Below are 17,013 nucleotides of genomic sequence, written 5' to 3' on the forward strand. Positions count from 1 at the left end.
AACCAAACGCACCCTAATAAGCATTGACCATGAACATTTTGGTTTAGAAAGAATCGAAAAATATGCCACAATGAAGAGACATTCAAACAACTTGGGGAAATGAATGACTCAAGAATCACAAGTTTCTATATAGTGCATGAGCTTTATGGTCTCCATGTTGTCTTCTGTGCACAGATCAGACCTTCCTTGTCTTTGCCGTATGTCGTTCTGATGTCCCAGTAGAGTGACCTCAAGATTGCCTCCAAGGGATCCAAGATCTCCAACTTATCGCGGATGATGACCCAACCACCTGGCCTTAGTATCCGATCCATCTCGACAACAATAACTACTGGCTGCTTGCACCTACATTGGATCAGAAATACTCAGCATTGTTGGCTAGCACTTCTATAATGTTATCTCAATGTTTGCATGATAGGCATGTATGGTGTTATATTATCTTTAGTGGGTTCGAGCAAAAAATTCGAGTGATTCTTATAAACCTTGATTGGCTACATTGCTACAACCGAAACTTTGCCGAGTGCATACTTGAATTGAATTCTAACTAGTGCATTACCATCAGAAAATCACCTGTTCTTGAGACGTGAGAATAGATGATCAGCATGCAAAAGATCATAGGACCTTGGATATGTGCTAAACGGTTCACACCAATCGTGATAGATACCGAGAAGCCCACGCTCGAAAATAATAGGAAGAGTATTTGGAGCATGTACAGGGACTACATTCATCACCCAGACTTTCTGAGATGCTAGAGCAGCTGCAAATCTGCATTTCCAGAATTTTTTTAGCTCAAGTTAAGAACTGATGTGATCTTGATTGGATCAATTGAATTTTGAGAACAAAATGTCCGATGAAACGAGGAAAGAATGAACTAGAGACCGTATGTGAGTTGGAAAAATTCTTGCATACCCTCCATATATTGCTTTCATGTCCATCACATTTCTGATGGTTGACCAATCAATCCCCAATCCGCCAAGGTATGATTTGTCAACTACAGCCTTCCAATGTTTATGATCTGCAGTCAACTTATCATGTGAATCAGCTAGCCATTCTGGAAAAGTGTCAAGCCTCTTCGGCCACTCCTCGGGCCAGTCAGTGCCTCGTTCTTCAATAGCTGCTGCAACCTTGTGGAGACATGGTTTTATAGGAGTGTACCTGTGGAAGGAATGATAACAAAGGTATACACCAAAAAGCAAAAACTAATGAGTTACGAGTCTAAATAGTATTGGCAAGGAATACCATTTTCTAGCTTACCATGCAGCATCTTGATTTTCATTTTCCTGGCAAAAGGATGGTTTTTTTGTTGCTCTTAGCTCGTATATGTCATTTGAAGTCGGCCTCTGGTATACTCTGATGTTTGTTTCACTATCTTCATCAGTTTTGTGGCCGAGATTACTCCAACAAATTGAGGCAATCAATGTCGACATGCCTGGATAAGAAATTAAAGAAAATTACTCCAACAAATTGAGGCAATCAATGTCGACATGCCTGGATAAGAAATTAAAGAAAATTACTCCAACAAATTGAGGCAATCAATGTCGACATGCCTGGATAAGAAATTAAAGAAAATTACTATAAATAAAACTCCTAAGTAGTTTAGACGTGGCAAATTAGTGTGCTTTGTGAAGTTTGAGTATGTATTATATTATTTCAGACATGCACAAGATTGTAATTAGTGTAGGAGGTTTATTAATTGAAATCTACTGCTGCAGGGATATAAGCAAGTCACGCGGCGATAAGGGCTTTTGGATTTTTTTCCTTCTTTTTCTCTCTTTTTAGAGTTGAGATGGGCAGAAGGAAGGGGCTCTTATTATTTCTGGACTCACACCGCCACCTAGGGAAGGGACTCACGTGATCTCTCTTTCTCTCGTCTCCTTCTGCATGCTGACGTCGGTCGCCTTTTCCCTCACGAAGACTTACCCCCAATCACGTACGAGCCTCCGGACGCCCCCACAATCTCGCTCTCACACCCTCTCATCAGGCGGCCTCTCTCCCCGTCTATTAGGGACGCCGCCAACCAAACCGCCAAGGGCCATGGACCACAAAGCCTGATGCCATAGACGTCGCCGCCCTCCACCACTGTCGCCGGACTCGCTGCCCTCCACCGCTATCGCCGGACTCGCTGCCCCCGTCAAGCATCCCTGCATCTATCGACAGCCACTATCTCTGCCTCCCCTCTCTTGCCGTAGTTCACCTCCGTTGCCAAGCTCGCAGATGCGTTGGACGACCGCCGGCCGTGCCTCTCTCGCCACCTCTACCCATGACGGATCCGACCTCATGCGACCTCCAACGCTGCACTGCAAATCCAACTGTCACTTCTGGCGCATATCCCACTATTGTCGTTGCTACCTTTGGTTGGTTCCGCTATTGCCACCTCCTTCGATGCAGATCCAACCGTTGTCGCTGCTTCCGACGCAGATCCCACTACTGCCACCGCCTTCGATGTAGATTGTTGTCGCCGCCGCCGCTTCCGATGTAGATCCCATCGTTGTCGTCACCCTCGGCGCAGATCTCGGCGACACCACCCTTTTCGTGAAGTTGCCTCCCTCGTCACCGCTTCCGTTGTCTCGCTGTCCTTCCTGTGTTGCCTTCGTCGCCGACCTCACATCCTAGTTCTCCCTCTACAATGCAACCACTGGCCACACATCCGGCTACCACCCCTCCGTCACTACCTCCGACGACAGATCTCGCTGGTGCTACGTACCTCGCGCTGTTGTGCTCCACCTCCCGGAGCCCTCCAGCCATCGAGTTGTCGCCGTCGTACATCCCTGTTATGCTCGGCCTCCCGGACCTCCAACCTTCGAGTCGTTGCTGCTGTGCACCCCAACTATGCTCCGCCTTCCGAAGCCCTCCGGCTTCCGAGCCCTTGTTGCCATGTTGTTGCCTCGCAAACCAGATACTCTAATTCACCCCCACTTTGTGTTATAGAAAGTCCTGCCCCACCGGGCCAAGGTATGCGTATGCGTACATATTTACACACGTCTATTTTCATTAGCCTACTACTGCGCATCTTTTTCATCTCCCTTGTTGGAGACTAACTTGAGTATCGAAGTGGATGAACCGGGGAACCCCCGACCTCCATTCTAACCCTCTCCTACGCTCATCTACTCCAAGTAGGCTCTCCAAACGATTCATTTCTCCCTACAACGCACGGTGATGCCCTTCTATAGCTCCTTAGGCATCTCCAATGATCCCACCTCCTTCCAGCTCACAATGACTCCGTCAAGATAGGACAGTTCAGCCCTACCTTCTCCAGGGTCATGACAACTTTGTCGACATCATCGACACATCATTGGTGGCCCCTACGGATTGAGCTCCTTCTTTATCTTCTCCAACGATCTCTGAAAAGTAACGAATGTCAACAACTTCGTTGACTAGTGGATTGACCGTCTATGGTATATTGGCAGAACAAATTGGTGTCATATGTAGGAAATTCTGAGACAAAACGCTGCAATGATTAACACTATAAGGACCGCTGATAATCGTAACTCCGGTGGAGAAAGAATCCGCGATGGAGAAGCGACCATCGCGCAAGAGAATGTTAATGTCACCGGCAAGATTGAGTCATTCTCTCCTTGATCGAGTTATTCTCTCAGCGAGATCGAGTCATTCTCTCCCTTAGCGAGATCGAGTTATTCTCTCAGCGGAATCGAGTCATTCTCTATTTCAGCCAGATCGAGCAATTAACTCCCTTAGCAAGATCAATATTACTCTTCTCTTCTCAAATTGACGGATAGCTGAGAGTCGAGGGATCGGGATATTATCTCCAGGACATGGCGCATCAAAGTTGTGCATTAGGTTCGAGTGTATTTAGTTATATATTGGGAAATATAAATTGCAGCTCTTCCTTACATCTTTATTTAAAGGTACATCGTAGTCGGTGATTATTTCTCTTGGTCTCGGACCAGTGATCTCCATCAATAAATGTCCTTTTTAGGCCCAGACTCCCCCGACTCGTACATAGTTGGGATCGAGATTCTCCAGGCTACAGTAGTAGATTCCCCTTCGCACAAGGGTCAAACGAGTATCGTATCATCTTATCCTATTCAGAGTCAGACCCCTCCAACTCGAACATAGTCGGGGTCAAGATCCTCCAGGCTGCGGTAGCAGACACCCCTTCGCATAAGAGTCGAGTCATGTAATGTCTTGTCCTTTCAGGGTCAGACTCCCCCGACTCAGATATAGTAAGAGTCAAGATCCTTTAGGATGCGGTAGCAAACTCCCCTTTACACAAGGGTCGAGCGAGTACCATTTTCCCTTGTCGTTTTCAAGGCCCAGACTCCCAGACTCAGACATAGTCAAGGTCAAGATCCTCCAGGCTATGGTAGCGGACTCTCTTTAGCACAAGGGTTGAGTAAGTACTGTATCGCCTTGTCCTTTTCATGGCCCAGACTCCCCCGACTCGGACATAGTCGGGGTTGAAATCGCTGCAGTAGCACAGACTCCCTCGACTCGAACATAACCGGGGTTAAAATCCTCCAGGCTACGGTAACAGTCGAATGTGTACTGTATCGTCTTGTCCTTTTTAGGCTCAGACTCTCCCGATTCAGACATAATCGCTAATCGAATTATTATCTCTCCGACTCCGCAGGTATTCGAGAGTCGTGAGATCAATCATGATTATTCTCTCCCGGCTCGGACATAATCACAGATCGAGTTATTATCTTTTCGACTCCACGGGTATTCGGAAGTAGTGAGATCGATCATTATTATGCTCTCCCGACTCGGACATAGTCCCGAATCGAGTTATTAGCCTCTCTTCGGGAATAGTGGATCAGGCATAATGTTACCAATGTCGGTTAGCCTTCCCCTGAGCACGATGCCAGTAAGCATCTATCCCCGACTCCTTAGTCAAAAGTCATCAGCCTTACGATAGGCTCGCCGACTCTTTCCCTACTCCTCAATCGGAAGTTATTAGCCTTACAACGGGCTCATAGCCTTATGACAGGCTTGTAGCCTTACGAAAGGCTCACTAACTCTTTCCCGACTCCTCAGTCGAAAGTCATCAGCCTTATGACAGGCTCATCGACTCTTTCCCGACTCCTCAGTCGGAAGTTATCAGCCTTACTACAGGCTCGCCAATTCTTTCACGAATTCTTAGTTGAGAGCGACACAACTTTACGACACGCTTGAAGCCTTAGGACAGGCTCGCCGACACTTTCTCGACTCCTCATCTGAAGTCATCAACCTTACGACAGGCTCGCCGACTCTTTCCTGACTCAGTCGGGAGTTATCAGCCTTACTATAGGCTCGTCGATTCTTTCTCAACTCCTTAGTCAAGAGTGACACAGCCTTACGACAGGCTCACGACCTTACGACAGGCTTGCAGACTTTTTCCCAACTCCTCAATCAGAAGTCAAAAATCATCAGCCTTATGAGGCTCACCGACTCTTTCCCAACTCCTGAATCGGAAGTTATCAACCTTATTACATGCTCACCGATTCTTTCTTTAATCTTTAGTCGGGAGCGACATAACCTTACAACAAGCTTGTAGCCATATGACAGGCTCGGCGACTCTTTCCCATCAGTCTTACTACAGATTCACCGTCTCTTTCCCAATTCCTCAATCGGAAGTAATCAGCCTTACTAGAGGCTTGCAAATTCTTTCTCGACTCCTTAGTCGGGAGCGATTCAGTCTTACAATAGGCTTAGCAATTCCTTCACTTACCGCCACAACACAACAGTTCAATCAGTCAGACTAACACCTCCTTCGACTAAACTTGAAGAGGAGACTTGTGATGCGGGGATATATGCATGTCATGTGGCGAGAAGGACTTTTTGGTCTTTTCCTTATTTTTCGCTCTTTTTAGGGTTGCGATGGCAGAAGGGGCTTTTTCCTTTCTGGACGCACACCGCCACCCAGGGAAGGGACTCACATGATCTCCCTCTCTCTCGTCTCCTTCCGCATTCCGACGTCGGTCCTCAATTGTCGATTGTCTTTTCCCTCACAAAGGCTTCGACCCCCCCCCCGACCCCCCCTTTCTCAAGTAGGGGTGTTCGGATGCCCCCATCATGCACAGGAGTCTCCTCCTTTACTTCCTCTGCCGCACGCCACCACCATGGGAGAGGCCGCTATGCATGGAGGCACCACGCCACCTCTACCTTTTGGTGTCGCTTCCAATGCCCCATGCTCCCAACACCTACAATGGGGATTCCTCACGCAAGGCGCGCCACCCCCCTCTCTCTCTCCCCCCTTTCTCTCTCTCTCCCACTGCCTCTCTCTCTCACGATCTCCCTATCAGCCACTCTCTCTCTCACCATCTCCCTCTCAGCCTCTCTCTCTCATTCACCATCTCGCTGTCACGCCCTCTCATCAGGCAGTTTGTCTCCCCATCTATTAGGGATGCCACCGACCAAACCGCCAAGGGGCCATGGACCACGTCGCTTAATGTCGTAGACGACGACGCCCTCCACGACTATCGGCGGACTCGTCGACTTCGCCGAGCATCCCTACATCTACCGACAACCACCATCTCCGCCTCCCCTCTTTTGCCATAGTCCACCTCCGCTGTCGAGCTCGCAGCCGTGTTGGACTGCTACCGGTCGTGCCTCTCTTGTTGCCTCCACCCGTGATGGATTCTCATGCAACCTCCAGTGTCGCTCTGCTCTGCAAATCCAATCGCAGCTTCCATGCAAATCCTATTGTTGTTGCCGCCTTCGGCTTGGTTCCGCTATTGTCACTATTGTTGTCATCTCCGACGCAGATTCAACTGTTGTCGCCACTTCCAGCACAAATCCCATTGCTACCGCCACTTCTGGCGCAGATCCCGCTGCTACCGCCGCCTTCGGCGCAGTTTGATGCTGCTAACGCCGCCTCTTGAGTAGATCTAGTTGTTGTCATCGCCCTCAGTGCAGATTTCGACGATGCCACCTATCTTGCGACGCCACCTCCCGCGTCGTCGCTTCCACTATCTCACCGTCCTTTTTGTGTCACCTTCACCTCCAACCTCAAAGCCTAGTTCTCCCTCTCCCTCTATGATGTAGTCGTCAGCCCCACATCCGGCCGCCTCTCCTCCATTGTCGTCTCCAATGACGAATCTTGTCGCTACTACGTGCCCCGCGCTGTTGTGCTCCGCCTCCCCGAGCCCTTCAGCCTTTGAGTCATCGCTGTCGTACATCCCTATTGTGTTCTGCCTTCCGGAGCCTTTTGGCTTCCGAGCCCTCACTGCCATGTTGTTGCCCTGCTAACCTGACGCTCTGGTTCACCTCCCACTCTGTGTTATAGAAAGTCCCACTCTCGCGAGCCAAGGTACGTGTACATATTTGCACACATCAATTTCCATTAACTTACTACTATGCATCTTCTTCATCTCCCATGTCGGAGAGTGAATTGAGCGTCGGAGTGAACCAGTCGAGCACCCTCGGCCTCCATTCTAACCCTCTCCTGCGCTCCTCTACTCTTCGTAGGCTCTTGAGACGATTCAGTTCTCCATGCAATGCATGGTGACGCCCTTCTACAGTGCATCTCCGATGGCCCCACCTCCTAGCTCATAATGACTCCGCCAACACAGGACAGGTCGACCCCACCTTCTCCCGGGTCATGGCGACTTCGTCAACATCAGCGACACCTCACTGGTAGCCCCACGGATAGAGGTCCTTTTTTATCTTCTCCAACTCTGAGCAGTAACGAATTTAGCAAGTTCGTTGATCGGTGGCTTGACCGTCCACGGTATATTGGCCGGAACATCTACCATCAATGCATATTTTCTTAGGCTTTGGAAAAGAGTACATTTTTCCACCTTCAATGGCACTTATGAGAAAGGCAATAGCTCTATATCCAATGGTACCTACACTAGGGAATTCAATTCTCTCTATCAAAACAGCACAAAAAGAGTAAAGAGGATGTTGAATATTAACCAGAGCAGTGAAAGTAGTTAAAAGTTACATTAAAAGAGGGAAGGATAGCATCCCAGCATTGGCGTGTTCAAGGCACCTACCATCAGTTCCCTAAAACATATTTAAATTAAATGTATTTCAGAATTTGAAGTCGTTACTTCCTAGCAATGATTATTTTAGAAATTAATCAATTCAAATACACTGGGAACTCCAACAGAGGATGACAGACAGGTTTTGAGAAAATTAGATAAGGTGCATGTATTTTTGTAAAAGATAATCCAGATACCCATACAATCCAAAAGCTTAAGGTAATTTGCAGGAGACCAATAAACATATATCCATCCGACTTCAAGGTGTGGTAATGTGGTATTAATCACTCCTGTGCCTCATTGATTTCTTCTCAAGCTAGTCCCTACTGTATGTCTAATAACCACTCGTCTGTCAGTAAACCATGCACATTGCAATGATTCAGGAAAGGCATGCACAACTCAATCTGACAGCATGGCCAATCATCAGAACTTCAAAGCAATCCACATGTGTCCATGTTATACAGAATGATAATTTTGCAGGCTTGGATAATTCAGAAGTCATCATACACAACATCAGTAAACCATCCACTTTCTTTGAATTTGCAAAATTTAAAAAAAAAACAAATCCAAGTGGATTATGTGACTCTCTAACCATCCTTAAATAAGTAATGGGGTTAAGGTTAACTTTTTGGGAAAATAAACTTCTACATCTCGAGAGTTGCTCGAGACTGACAGAAGTATTTGAGTAATAGTTGTGAATTTAAAATAACACTCATTGAATTGTAAGTTCATAAAGGATTAAAAAGGAGTGATAGCTATTTAGATTTGATTAGTGCATTCAAATTTAAAGGTTTCCAATTGGAATGATGATTCTACAGTAAGATTTCCCTTTAGATCTATTAGCCAAATGATGCCTAATTTGGTACACTAAAGTAGTAAGAAACTAGGACACAAGTATCACATGCACATTAAAAACACCAATTAAGATTGAGACATATATGAGATCGCATTAAAACACCAATTAAGATTGAGACGTAAATGAGATCGCATATGTGCAACTAGGCTTAAAGAGCTTTGGATATGATGTTATTCATAGAAGTAGCTATAAATAAGTTTATTGGAAGAAAGATACTCTTTAACTTTTTCTTCAACATTATAGAACTCTGAAGATATTAGGAAAGTATAAATTATCAATGTACTGAACCTTCTTCAGAATCAATGTCTCCATTTTTGGTTGATGTAATGAAGTATCCTCCAGGGCGTAGAATTCTGTTCATTTCCAGAAGAAGCTTACCACCTACATGTCAAGTTATTCACAAACATCATAAGCATGCTCAACAGAAAACAAAACTTTATAATGCAACATTATTAACTATAGTTATACAGACCACTTGAGTGCCAAGGTATGCCACATTCACCACAATGAATTGCATCAAAAACACTACTTGGAAAAGGAAGTCTTCTTGATGCCAAATTCCCTAGCACTGCAGGGATACCCCTCTCAAGGGTGAGTTGAGCTAGATCTGTCTGATCACCCATCAACCCGAAAGATAATGTTATCACATTCTTTTCCAGAAGAGCAACTCCAAAACCCCCACCAGTACATCCAATGTCCAAGATTACACGGATATTCTTACCCCATTCTATGTCTGGAACCATCTAAATAAAAAAGAAACAATATCAAACATGAAGTTTATCCTTTATATCTACAAAACTGGTCTAACACACTTGATAGACAATTAATATGTATAACGGAGTGGAGCCACTTCTTTAAACAAAAATCTGGTAGAGGGAAGGAAGATTAGGAGCTTATTTTTCAAAGAACACATTGCTGAGATCACTGTGATTGAATGAGAGAAAGTTTATATAAAAACAGCTCATAAGTAATAAGATGATCTGCCATTTGTTCTTCACAAAAAGAAAAAGGTGTCAACAGTGGGGCAGGCTTTTTTTTCTGGTTGGCTATCTGATCTGTTTAATCAGGTTTGGATTGCGGTTAAATTGGTTGAAGAGATGGGACAAATTTGAATTGAGATGCCTGAATAAACAGTTAATTTTGAAAATATGTACATTCTTAAGGTCTCTATTTTCCTTTCTTTTCTTTTTTTTACTCTTTTGAATGTTTCTTGTTGAAATTTTGGTGGTTATTCACCAATACTTAACCAAATTATTCAGATATGGGTAGCCATTTTCGCGTAATGGAATGAGTATGACTAGAGCATAAAACTAGTGTGGCGAGTAAAAGATGGGTATTGGCTTTCTTAGATGCATATGAATAGTAGCGCAAAGTTCCAACAATCAAACATTTGCCATCTCTATAAAAAAATGAACCTCAAAGAAGTTAAAAGATTCTACAACCTTGGCACGAAACACTCAAGACCCAATTTAATCCATACACCAAGTTGATTCCTTGAACACTTAAAAGAAAATAACATAAAAATAGAACCTCCAATTTGGAGACTCATAAATACTACTCTGGCTAGTTGTTTGTTCAAAAGCAAATTTTTTCAATTACTTAATTCGTTCATGTGAAATAAAGAATTATTTTTTGCTAAATATTAAACAAGGAAAAATTTTGGGACAAATATATCAGCATACCATTCTGAGCTTATCAAAGAGATAATAAAAAGTTTCATTACCTCTTCAATCGAACTAAAATACTGTTCAGCACCACCCTTGAACTCAGATGCCTTTGGAGGGATTAACAGATAGTCACTGGAGAGATTCAACCAGTTTTGAGTTTTGATGAATGCGGATAGCTTTGGGTGTTCCAGATTGCTGAACCAAATCTGCTGAAACAAGAAACTGTACATTTTGCCAGAAGAAATCAGGAAGAGATGCATAGTGAGGAAAAGAAAGAACCTTCGATTCTCTCCCAGGCCATGGCTCTGGAGACCTGTAATCCTTTGGAAGAGAAACCAAACACATTAATGGAGTTCGAGGGCAACTCCTCTTATGGTGTCGGTGCCCACCTTCCATATCCACACAGGGGATATAGTTTTGCCCAGTCTTTTGGCCGCAAAGCTTCCATGTATATCGCACTTTTGGATCAAATAAAGGACCCAACTTTTTCTTCTTCTTAGCCTTGCTATTACTGGCTTCATCACCGCCGCCGACGCCCTCCGTATTCTCATCGCCATCATCTTGCATGTCTTCATCCGTCATATTCTCGTTATCCGCCACTTCTTCTAGTCCCTCCACCTCGACCTTCTCATCATCCTCCGCCTCCTCTACTAGCTCGCTCGTCTCATTCTTAGCCACCACCGCCTGCTCGATCTCTCCTCCTACTTTCTCCCTCTCCTTATTTTTCTCTTTTCTGGATCTATCTTCACTTTTCTTCAAATTATCATCTTTATGCGAAGGAATTGGAGTCTTATTCCGGTGGGTCTTCTTCTGGGTCTCCTTGTTCTTTTTCTTCGCGGCCGTGGTGGCGGGCGGCGCTTCGATTTCCCCGAAGCTGTTCCTTTCCAAGGACACGACGGAGGCCGAAGGGGAGGAGAATGCCCACCAGATAACAATAAAAGCAAGACCCAATAAGAACACCAGCGAAACTTTAACGCCGAAGCCCAAAGGCGGGCGCTTTATGCTCCGCCCCAATCGAGCGCTCACCATGGCTTGCGATGGCCAGCAATAAGCTACAACATTGATCTCCAAAGCTGAAAGATCTGGAAAAAAAAGTAGCCTCCTTGTTGAAAAGAAAAAATCTTGAGCTATTCAGCGGTGAATTGAGGCCGCCGGAAAATGAGCTGGTAAGAAGTCACTCTCTGTGTTAGTTCACGATGGACTATTTCTTTGGTGCTCGAGTAAAACGTAGAACGGAAGCGTACGAGTTAAATATATCTGATATTCACCCAAATACGCCCCTACAAATTATTTTATCAAAAAACACCCCCGGCCTTTTCCCCCATATTGTAATATACTTTACAAATCAGCTAAACATTATTATACATGACTCTGTTTTCAATCTAATCCAACTATTTAGATTCATTTTTTGCTGGATCAAAATATTTATATAGAAACTTACAATAACCACTTATATCCCTCACATAATTCATTATTTTTAATGCATTTATCTCACTCCTTAATGCCACCCTAACTTTCCATTAATCTAATAAATACCCTAATTTTCCTTCTATACCATGTGGGCAATGAATTCATGTCCTTTCCCAAGAAATTTGTAAACTATTCATGTCTACCGCTCTTTTCCTCCCCTGCTCTATGCATAGAGGATTTGAATATCAAGAGCAGTTGAGACAGAACAGTATTGCATAGTTAAAACAAACAAGAGATTAACTGAAATGAGATCATACAGTGTTTGATTGTCCTTCTGCCTATATTTACCTGAAAGTAGTTTAGTTTCTTCTTTGAATGCTATTGAGCACTAAAGGAAATCCTTTATACCATAGTCAAAACCAATTCATCTATATTCAACTTCAATTTTCATACTTTGATCTTGTGAGAACATTAAATTCCATGTTTTCCACTTTGCTATAGTTAGAGCTTCTAAGAATATATAGCTTGACTAGTAGAATCCTGGAGGGAAGAAATAGCACACACTTCTTTTCTAATGCTACAAGAAAATCATTTGCCTTGTTTGATGGGGTGGTCAAAAATAAAGAACACAAGAAATTCTAATTCCAAACAAAATGCAAGACTCAAATCAAATGAGAATTAGTAGAATCTTACTTAATCGAGAAAACTACACTGAATATCTGATACAAAGAAATCAAGGCATAAAAATATTCACCATGAATGCTTTGATGGAACAATTAAATAAAGTGGGTTCATATTATTATATGTTACATTACCTCTATTCATAAATAAGTGATAATAAATATTTGATACAGGGACTCCAGTAGGGAGGTCATATTTTTCATTCTGAGACTGAATGAAGAGATCTTAATAAAGGTTTACGAACACTTGCCTGCAGTAGAGTTTTGCTAAGACGACAAACTGCATAAACATTGATAGAAATAGTTGTGTAGTGTGAAACTACTTAGAGCTAGAGAGCTAACTAACAGTTAAACTTCAGCCAAAATGACATTTGGTCGAGGAAAATGTAAACTGCTGCAATAATCGAGGAAGAAAGAGAAAGAATAGTCGAGCAAATTCTCTAAATCAACTATACATTATTGATCCAGAATGTAAGTGTTTATTTAACTGAGGAACCATTCGATTCAGTGGCATATAACAGTATGACATGCAGCAATGCCTCATAAGTCATAACTAAATTCTTAATAAAATTTCAGCGATCAAGTTCCTTTACAGCTCTCACTGGGCATCAATATGAAACACTTTGGGCCTTGGCCTCCCAAGATGCAGTGTTAATCCTAAATTACATTACAGTCTCCTTAGATGAATGAATTCGCTTTGCCCCTAAAGGATGTAACATGCATCAAGCTGAAAAAAAAATTCCTTACATGTGCAGAAAAGAAAAAAAGTAATTGCTTGATACATAAATTTGGATACTAATACACAGCTTAATGATCAACAAGGTTCTTTTCCTTTTCTACAATTTGCATAACCATCGATAATCAAGCATTATTTAAATGGATATTCTTACCGTAGTTTGAATAATAGTATCCGTGGTCTGTAATATATGCTAAAGAAAATGAGATATGAATGGCTACATTAAAAAAATAGAGAAACGAATTGATGCACCAATGCCCTGAGAAATCAACCTCAAAACAATTGTTCAAAATTTGAGGGAGGAGAAAGCAAAAGGTCCATGAAGTCCCTATCAAAAGTGAGATTAGTTAAGAATAGAAAATTAAATCTCGGAATGCACTCTGTAATCTGCATTGGAAAAGTAACCTTGAGAATCCAGTGCTTTGAGTAAAAGCACTTTAGGCATAAGTTTATCAAACACATTATTAAAGCCTCAAAGTGCTTTGGCACTCAAAAGCAGTTTAGGAAAGCATTCCTAAAGAACTAGTAAATCCAGAACTTTTCTACTGATTTTAGATTTTTTTAAAAAGTTAAAGGCTATAAGCATGCTTATTGAGAAGTACTCGCAACATATCCTTTTGTCACAAAGATCACAGTTTGTCAGAGAAGATAACCCCAAAATTTGGATTTTTCTAATTTATTGATTCATTAGGGATGAATGATCATGCCCATTTTCTAGAGCTGGTGAGTCAAGAAGGTAATCCATAACTCCACATAATTTCTTCAGTTGCTCTTCATACATAGTACATGCTTTCAGTGATTGAATATCAACCAGTGGTCTCCATTACATACAAGATATTTGTAAGAACATAGAGGTATGATATGGGGAATATGAGAAGTCTCCACGTGTATTAGGAAGGTCAAAAGTCATGTTGAGATGGAGTCAAAGTCAAAATAGGTCAACGGGACCACTCCCACTCGGCTGACCTGAAGCGAGAAGCTTATTATTCAGTTCAACTTACTCGAGGCGAGAGGCTCCACCGATCCGATCATCGTCTCAGCTTCCCGACTCAACTTCATCAGCCCAGCCCAACCGAGCCCAATTGAGCCCAGCCTTCTCAGACCTACCCACCGAACACTCTACTCACTCCTGCTCGGTCCCACCGATCGGACACTCTGCTCATTTCGCCTTGGCCTTGCTGATCCGATACTCCTTCACTTAACAGACCACGACCTTCAACCCAACTATCTTAATATCATGCAAGCTGTCATAGCGCGTGGAACAACTAGGGCTGGAAAAAAATATCGAAATACCGAAAAATCGTACCGAAAAAATACCGTATATATCGAAATTTTCGGTATATCGAAAAATTCGGTACGGTATCATACCGTACCGAATTTGTCGGTAACGGTAACGATTTAAAATATTTCGGTATACCGAAATACCGAGTAACTATATATTAAATGATTAATTTAGATTTCCCTAAAACCTAAACCAAACCCTAAACGACCCGAAACCATGTTCTCTCCTTGCGCCGTCGGTGCACACGTTGCGACTCGCGATTCTTTCCTTCCACAGTCGACCACCGCACATAGTCGCCGGAGAAGATGCACAACAACTTAGAAACTTCTTCTCCAATCCTAATATTTTTTCCCTTCATTGAATCTGAAGAAATCTAATCATCGAGCTCTGTTCTGAAAGTTATGCTTGCGCAAGTTCTTGTCCGATTTTCCGGTGAGTTTTAGCTTTTATTTCTTTGGTGGATTTATGACGCAAGTTATTTCTGGCAAGATTTCGACAAATCTCCGGCGAGCCACCACCCTGGGACCACTAGCTACTGGTTTAATCTTCAATCTTGCATATTTGGGTCCGAAATCCCCAACTCTTGTTCTTATATGATCACTGCCTTCATTACAAGAGAATTATTTTTTATATATTATATGTAATATATATATAACTTCGGCATGACGGTATTTTACCGATACCGTACCGACATTTCGGTATACCGAATTTCGGTATACCGAAATGTCGGTACGGTATCGGTATCATTTCTTAGAATACCGATTTTTTCAGTACGGTATACGGTATTCGATTTTGGATACGGTATACCGTACCGATCCAGGTCTAGGAACAACACGTAGATTGGCGTAGCACGTGGGACAACACGTGGGTTGGCATAGCACGTGGGCATTGTCAGAACACGTGAAACAGTATGATCAATATAACATGACCCCACACGATCTTCAACGGTACAGAACGTGTGTGACATGACCGTAGGTATGATGTGACACCTTCCTTACCTAGGTATGGCATCCCATCAATTAATACATAGAGGAGAGAAGTATCAAATAGTAGTGATATAAAAGGAGCCCGCTCTTGCGGGCAAAGGGATGCATATATGCGCATACAACCGCACACATGTGCTCATTAACCACCTCATTTCTTTATTTGCTGTTTTCCTTCTCCACTCCCCTTGCCAAAGACTGACTTAAGCATCAAAGTGGTTGAGTCAAAGCATCCCAGCCTTTATTGTAATCCTCTTATTGTCTCTCTTTCTCAAACTTCATAGGAGTTCAGTCCAACCATTCCCTTTGGTTTGGTGACTCGTCAACCTAAATCAATGGTTCACCGATGGCTTATTCGTCGGCAATCAAACAAGGTACTTTTTATATCCTTAAATAAGTAAAATTTTCATATGTTCAGCCAAAGACTGACTTAAGCATCGGAGTGGCCGAGTCAAAGCATCCCTAGCCTTTATTCTAATCCTCTTATTGTCTCTCTTTCTCAAACTTCGTAGGAGTTCAGTGACAGGAATCAGCAAACTTTGTACACTTTCATCCTTTTTTATGTGTGGCATTTCAGAAGGATTGTTTCCTCCTTTGTATACTGGAAGACTCAACATCAATCCATGAAGCATAAGATGGCAAAAGCAAGGACGAGCGATTAGATATTAGCGCAAGGATTATAAAAGAATATGATAAGAGGCTTCCACCTTCGATCTTTGAGAACTTGGCAATCTCCGACTGAATCAAATCGGCATCATGGCCCAGAAGAAGGTATCGCCCGTCGAAGCAAGGGGACGGGCGAACGACGATGGATTACTGCGAAGATGCTTCAGTCCGTGCCTCGCCAACTCCAAATCCCTTCAGACATTCCAGTTCAATAGGACAAAGAAGACATTTGCGGAGTCGCGAATGAGAAGATAATACTGGATGGTGGAGGGGCGAAGGATACTCCATGGGTAGCTACATCGGGAGAAGCGGAACCCATGGTCAATCTCTTCAGGACGGCGGCGGCGGCGGCGGCGAAGAACTGTCGCTTCTCAGGGACGGAAACTGAGAGGCCGGCGGCAGTTACGCCGTTGTGGCCACCGCCGACCACCACGGCGTCCCACCTCCTGTTTAACGAAGTGCGGTGAGTAGGGAGCGAATGCTATTAATGATCATTAGATTTAGGTAGCTCATTTTGTCACTACGGTCCCATGGTCTAGTGGTTAGGACATTGGACTCTGAATCCAGTAACCCGAGTTCAAATCTCGGTGGGACCTTTTATTTTTATTCAATGGTTTTGATTTTTTTAAACAGCATAGCATTGTTTTTGTTTTCTGGAAATTGTATTCAATTTAAAATTAGGATTTGAATAATGAATGTTTGGGTAAATCGTCGAACATATTGTTGCTGCACTATGCAGGAGGGCATTGTTAGGGTTTCATAGACTCTACTTAATCGTATTTTCTTTGATAAAATATAGAAAATATCATTG

At 43.2% G+C, this 17,013-nt stretch overlaps 1 protein-coding gene and 1 non-coding gene across 2 annotated transcripts; one reads left to right on the forward strand and one right to left on the reverse strand.

Moving 5' to 3' along the window:
* Positions 1 to 23: 23 nt before the first annotated feature.
* LOC121979642 (probable methyltransferase PMT28) lies at positions 24 to 11,667 on the reverse strand. Its single transcript, XM_042531635.1, has 8 exons — positions 10,725 to 11,667; positions 10,502 to 10,651; positions 9,251 to 9,521; positions 9,067 to 9,159; positions 1,252 to 1,426; positions 907 to 1,152; positions 568 to 762; positions 24 to 342 (listed from the first exon to the last, which is right to left on the reverse strand). Exons 1-8 carry the CDS (start codon positions 11,472 to 11,474, stop codon positions 144 to 146), a joined length of 2,079 nt encoding a protein of 692 aa, XP_042387569.1. The 5' UTR covers positions 11,475 to 11,667; the 3' UTR covers positions 24 to 143.
* A 5,059-nt stretch (positions 11,668 to 16,726) lies between these two features.
* TRNAQ-CUG lies at positions 16,727 to 16,798 on the forward strand. The gene has a single exon. It is a non-coding gene; the product is annotated as a tRNA-Gln (tRNA).
* The last annotated feature ends 215 nt before the right edge of the window (positions 16,799 to 17,013 follow it).

The sequence above is a fragment of the Zingiber officinale genome, chromosome 5A, assembly GCF_018446385.1.
Source record: "Zingiber officinale cultivar Zhangliang chromosome 5A, Zo_v1.1, whole genome shotgun sequence".
NCBI classification, from domain to species: domain Eukaryota; kingdom Viridiplantae; phylum Streptophyta; class Magnoliopsida; order Zingiberales; family Zingiberaceae; genus Zingiber; species Zingiber officinale.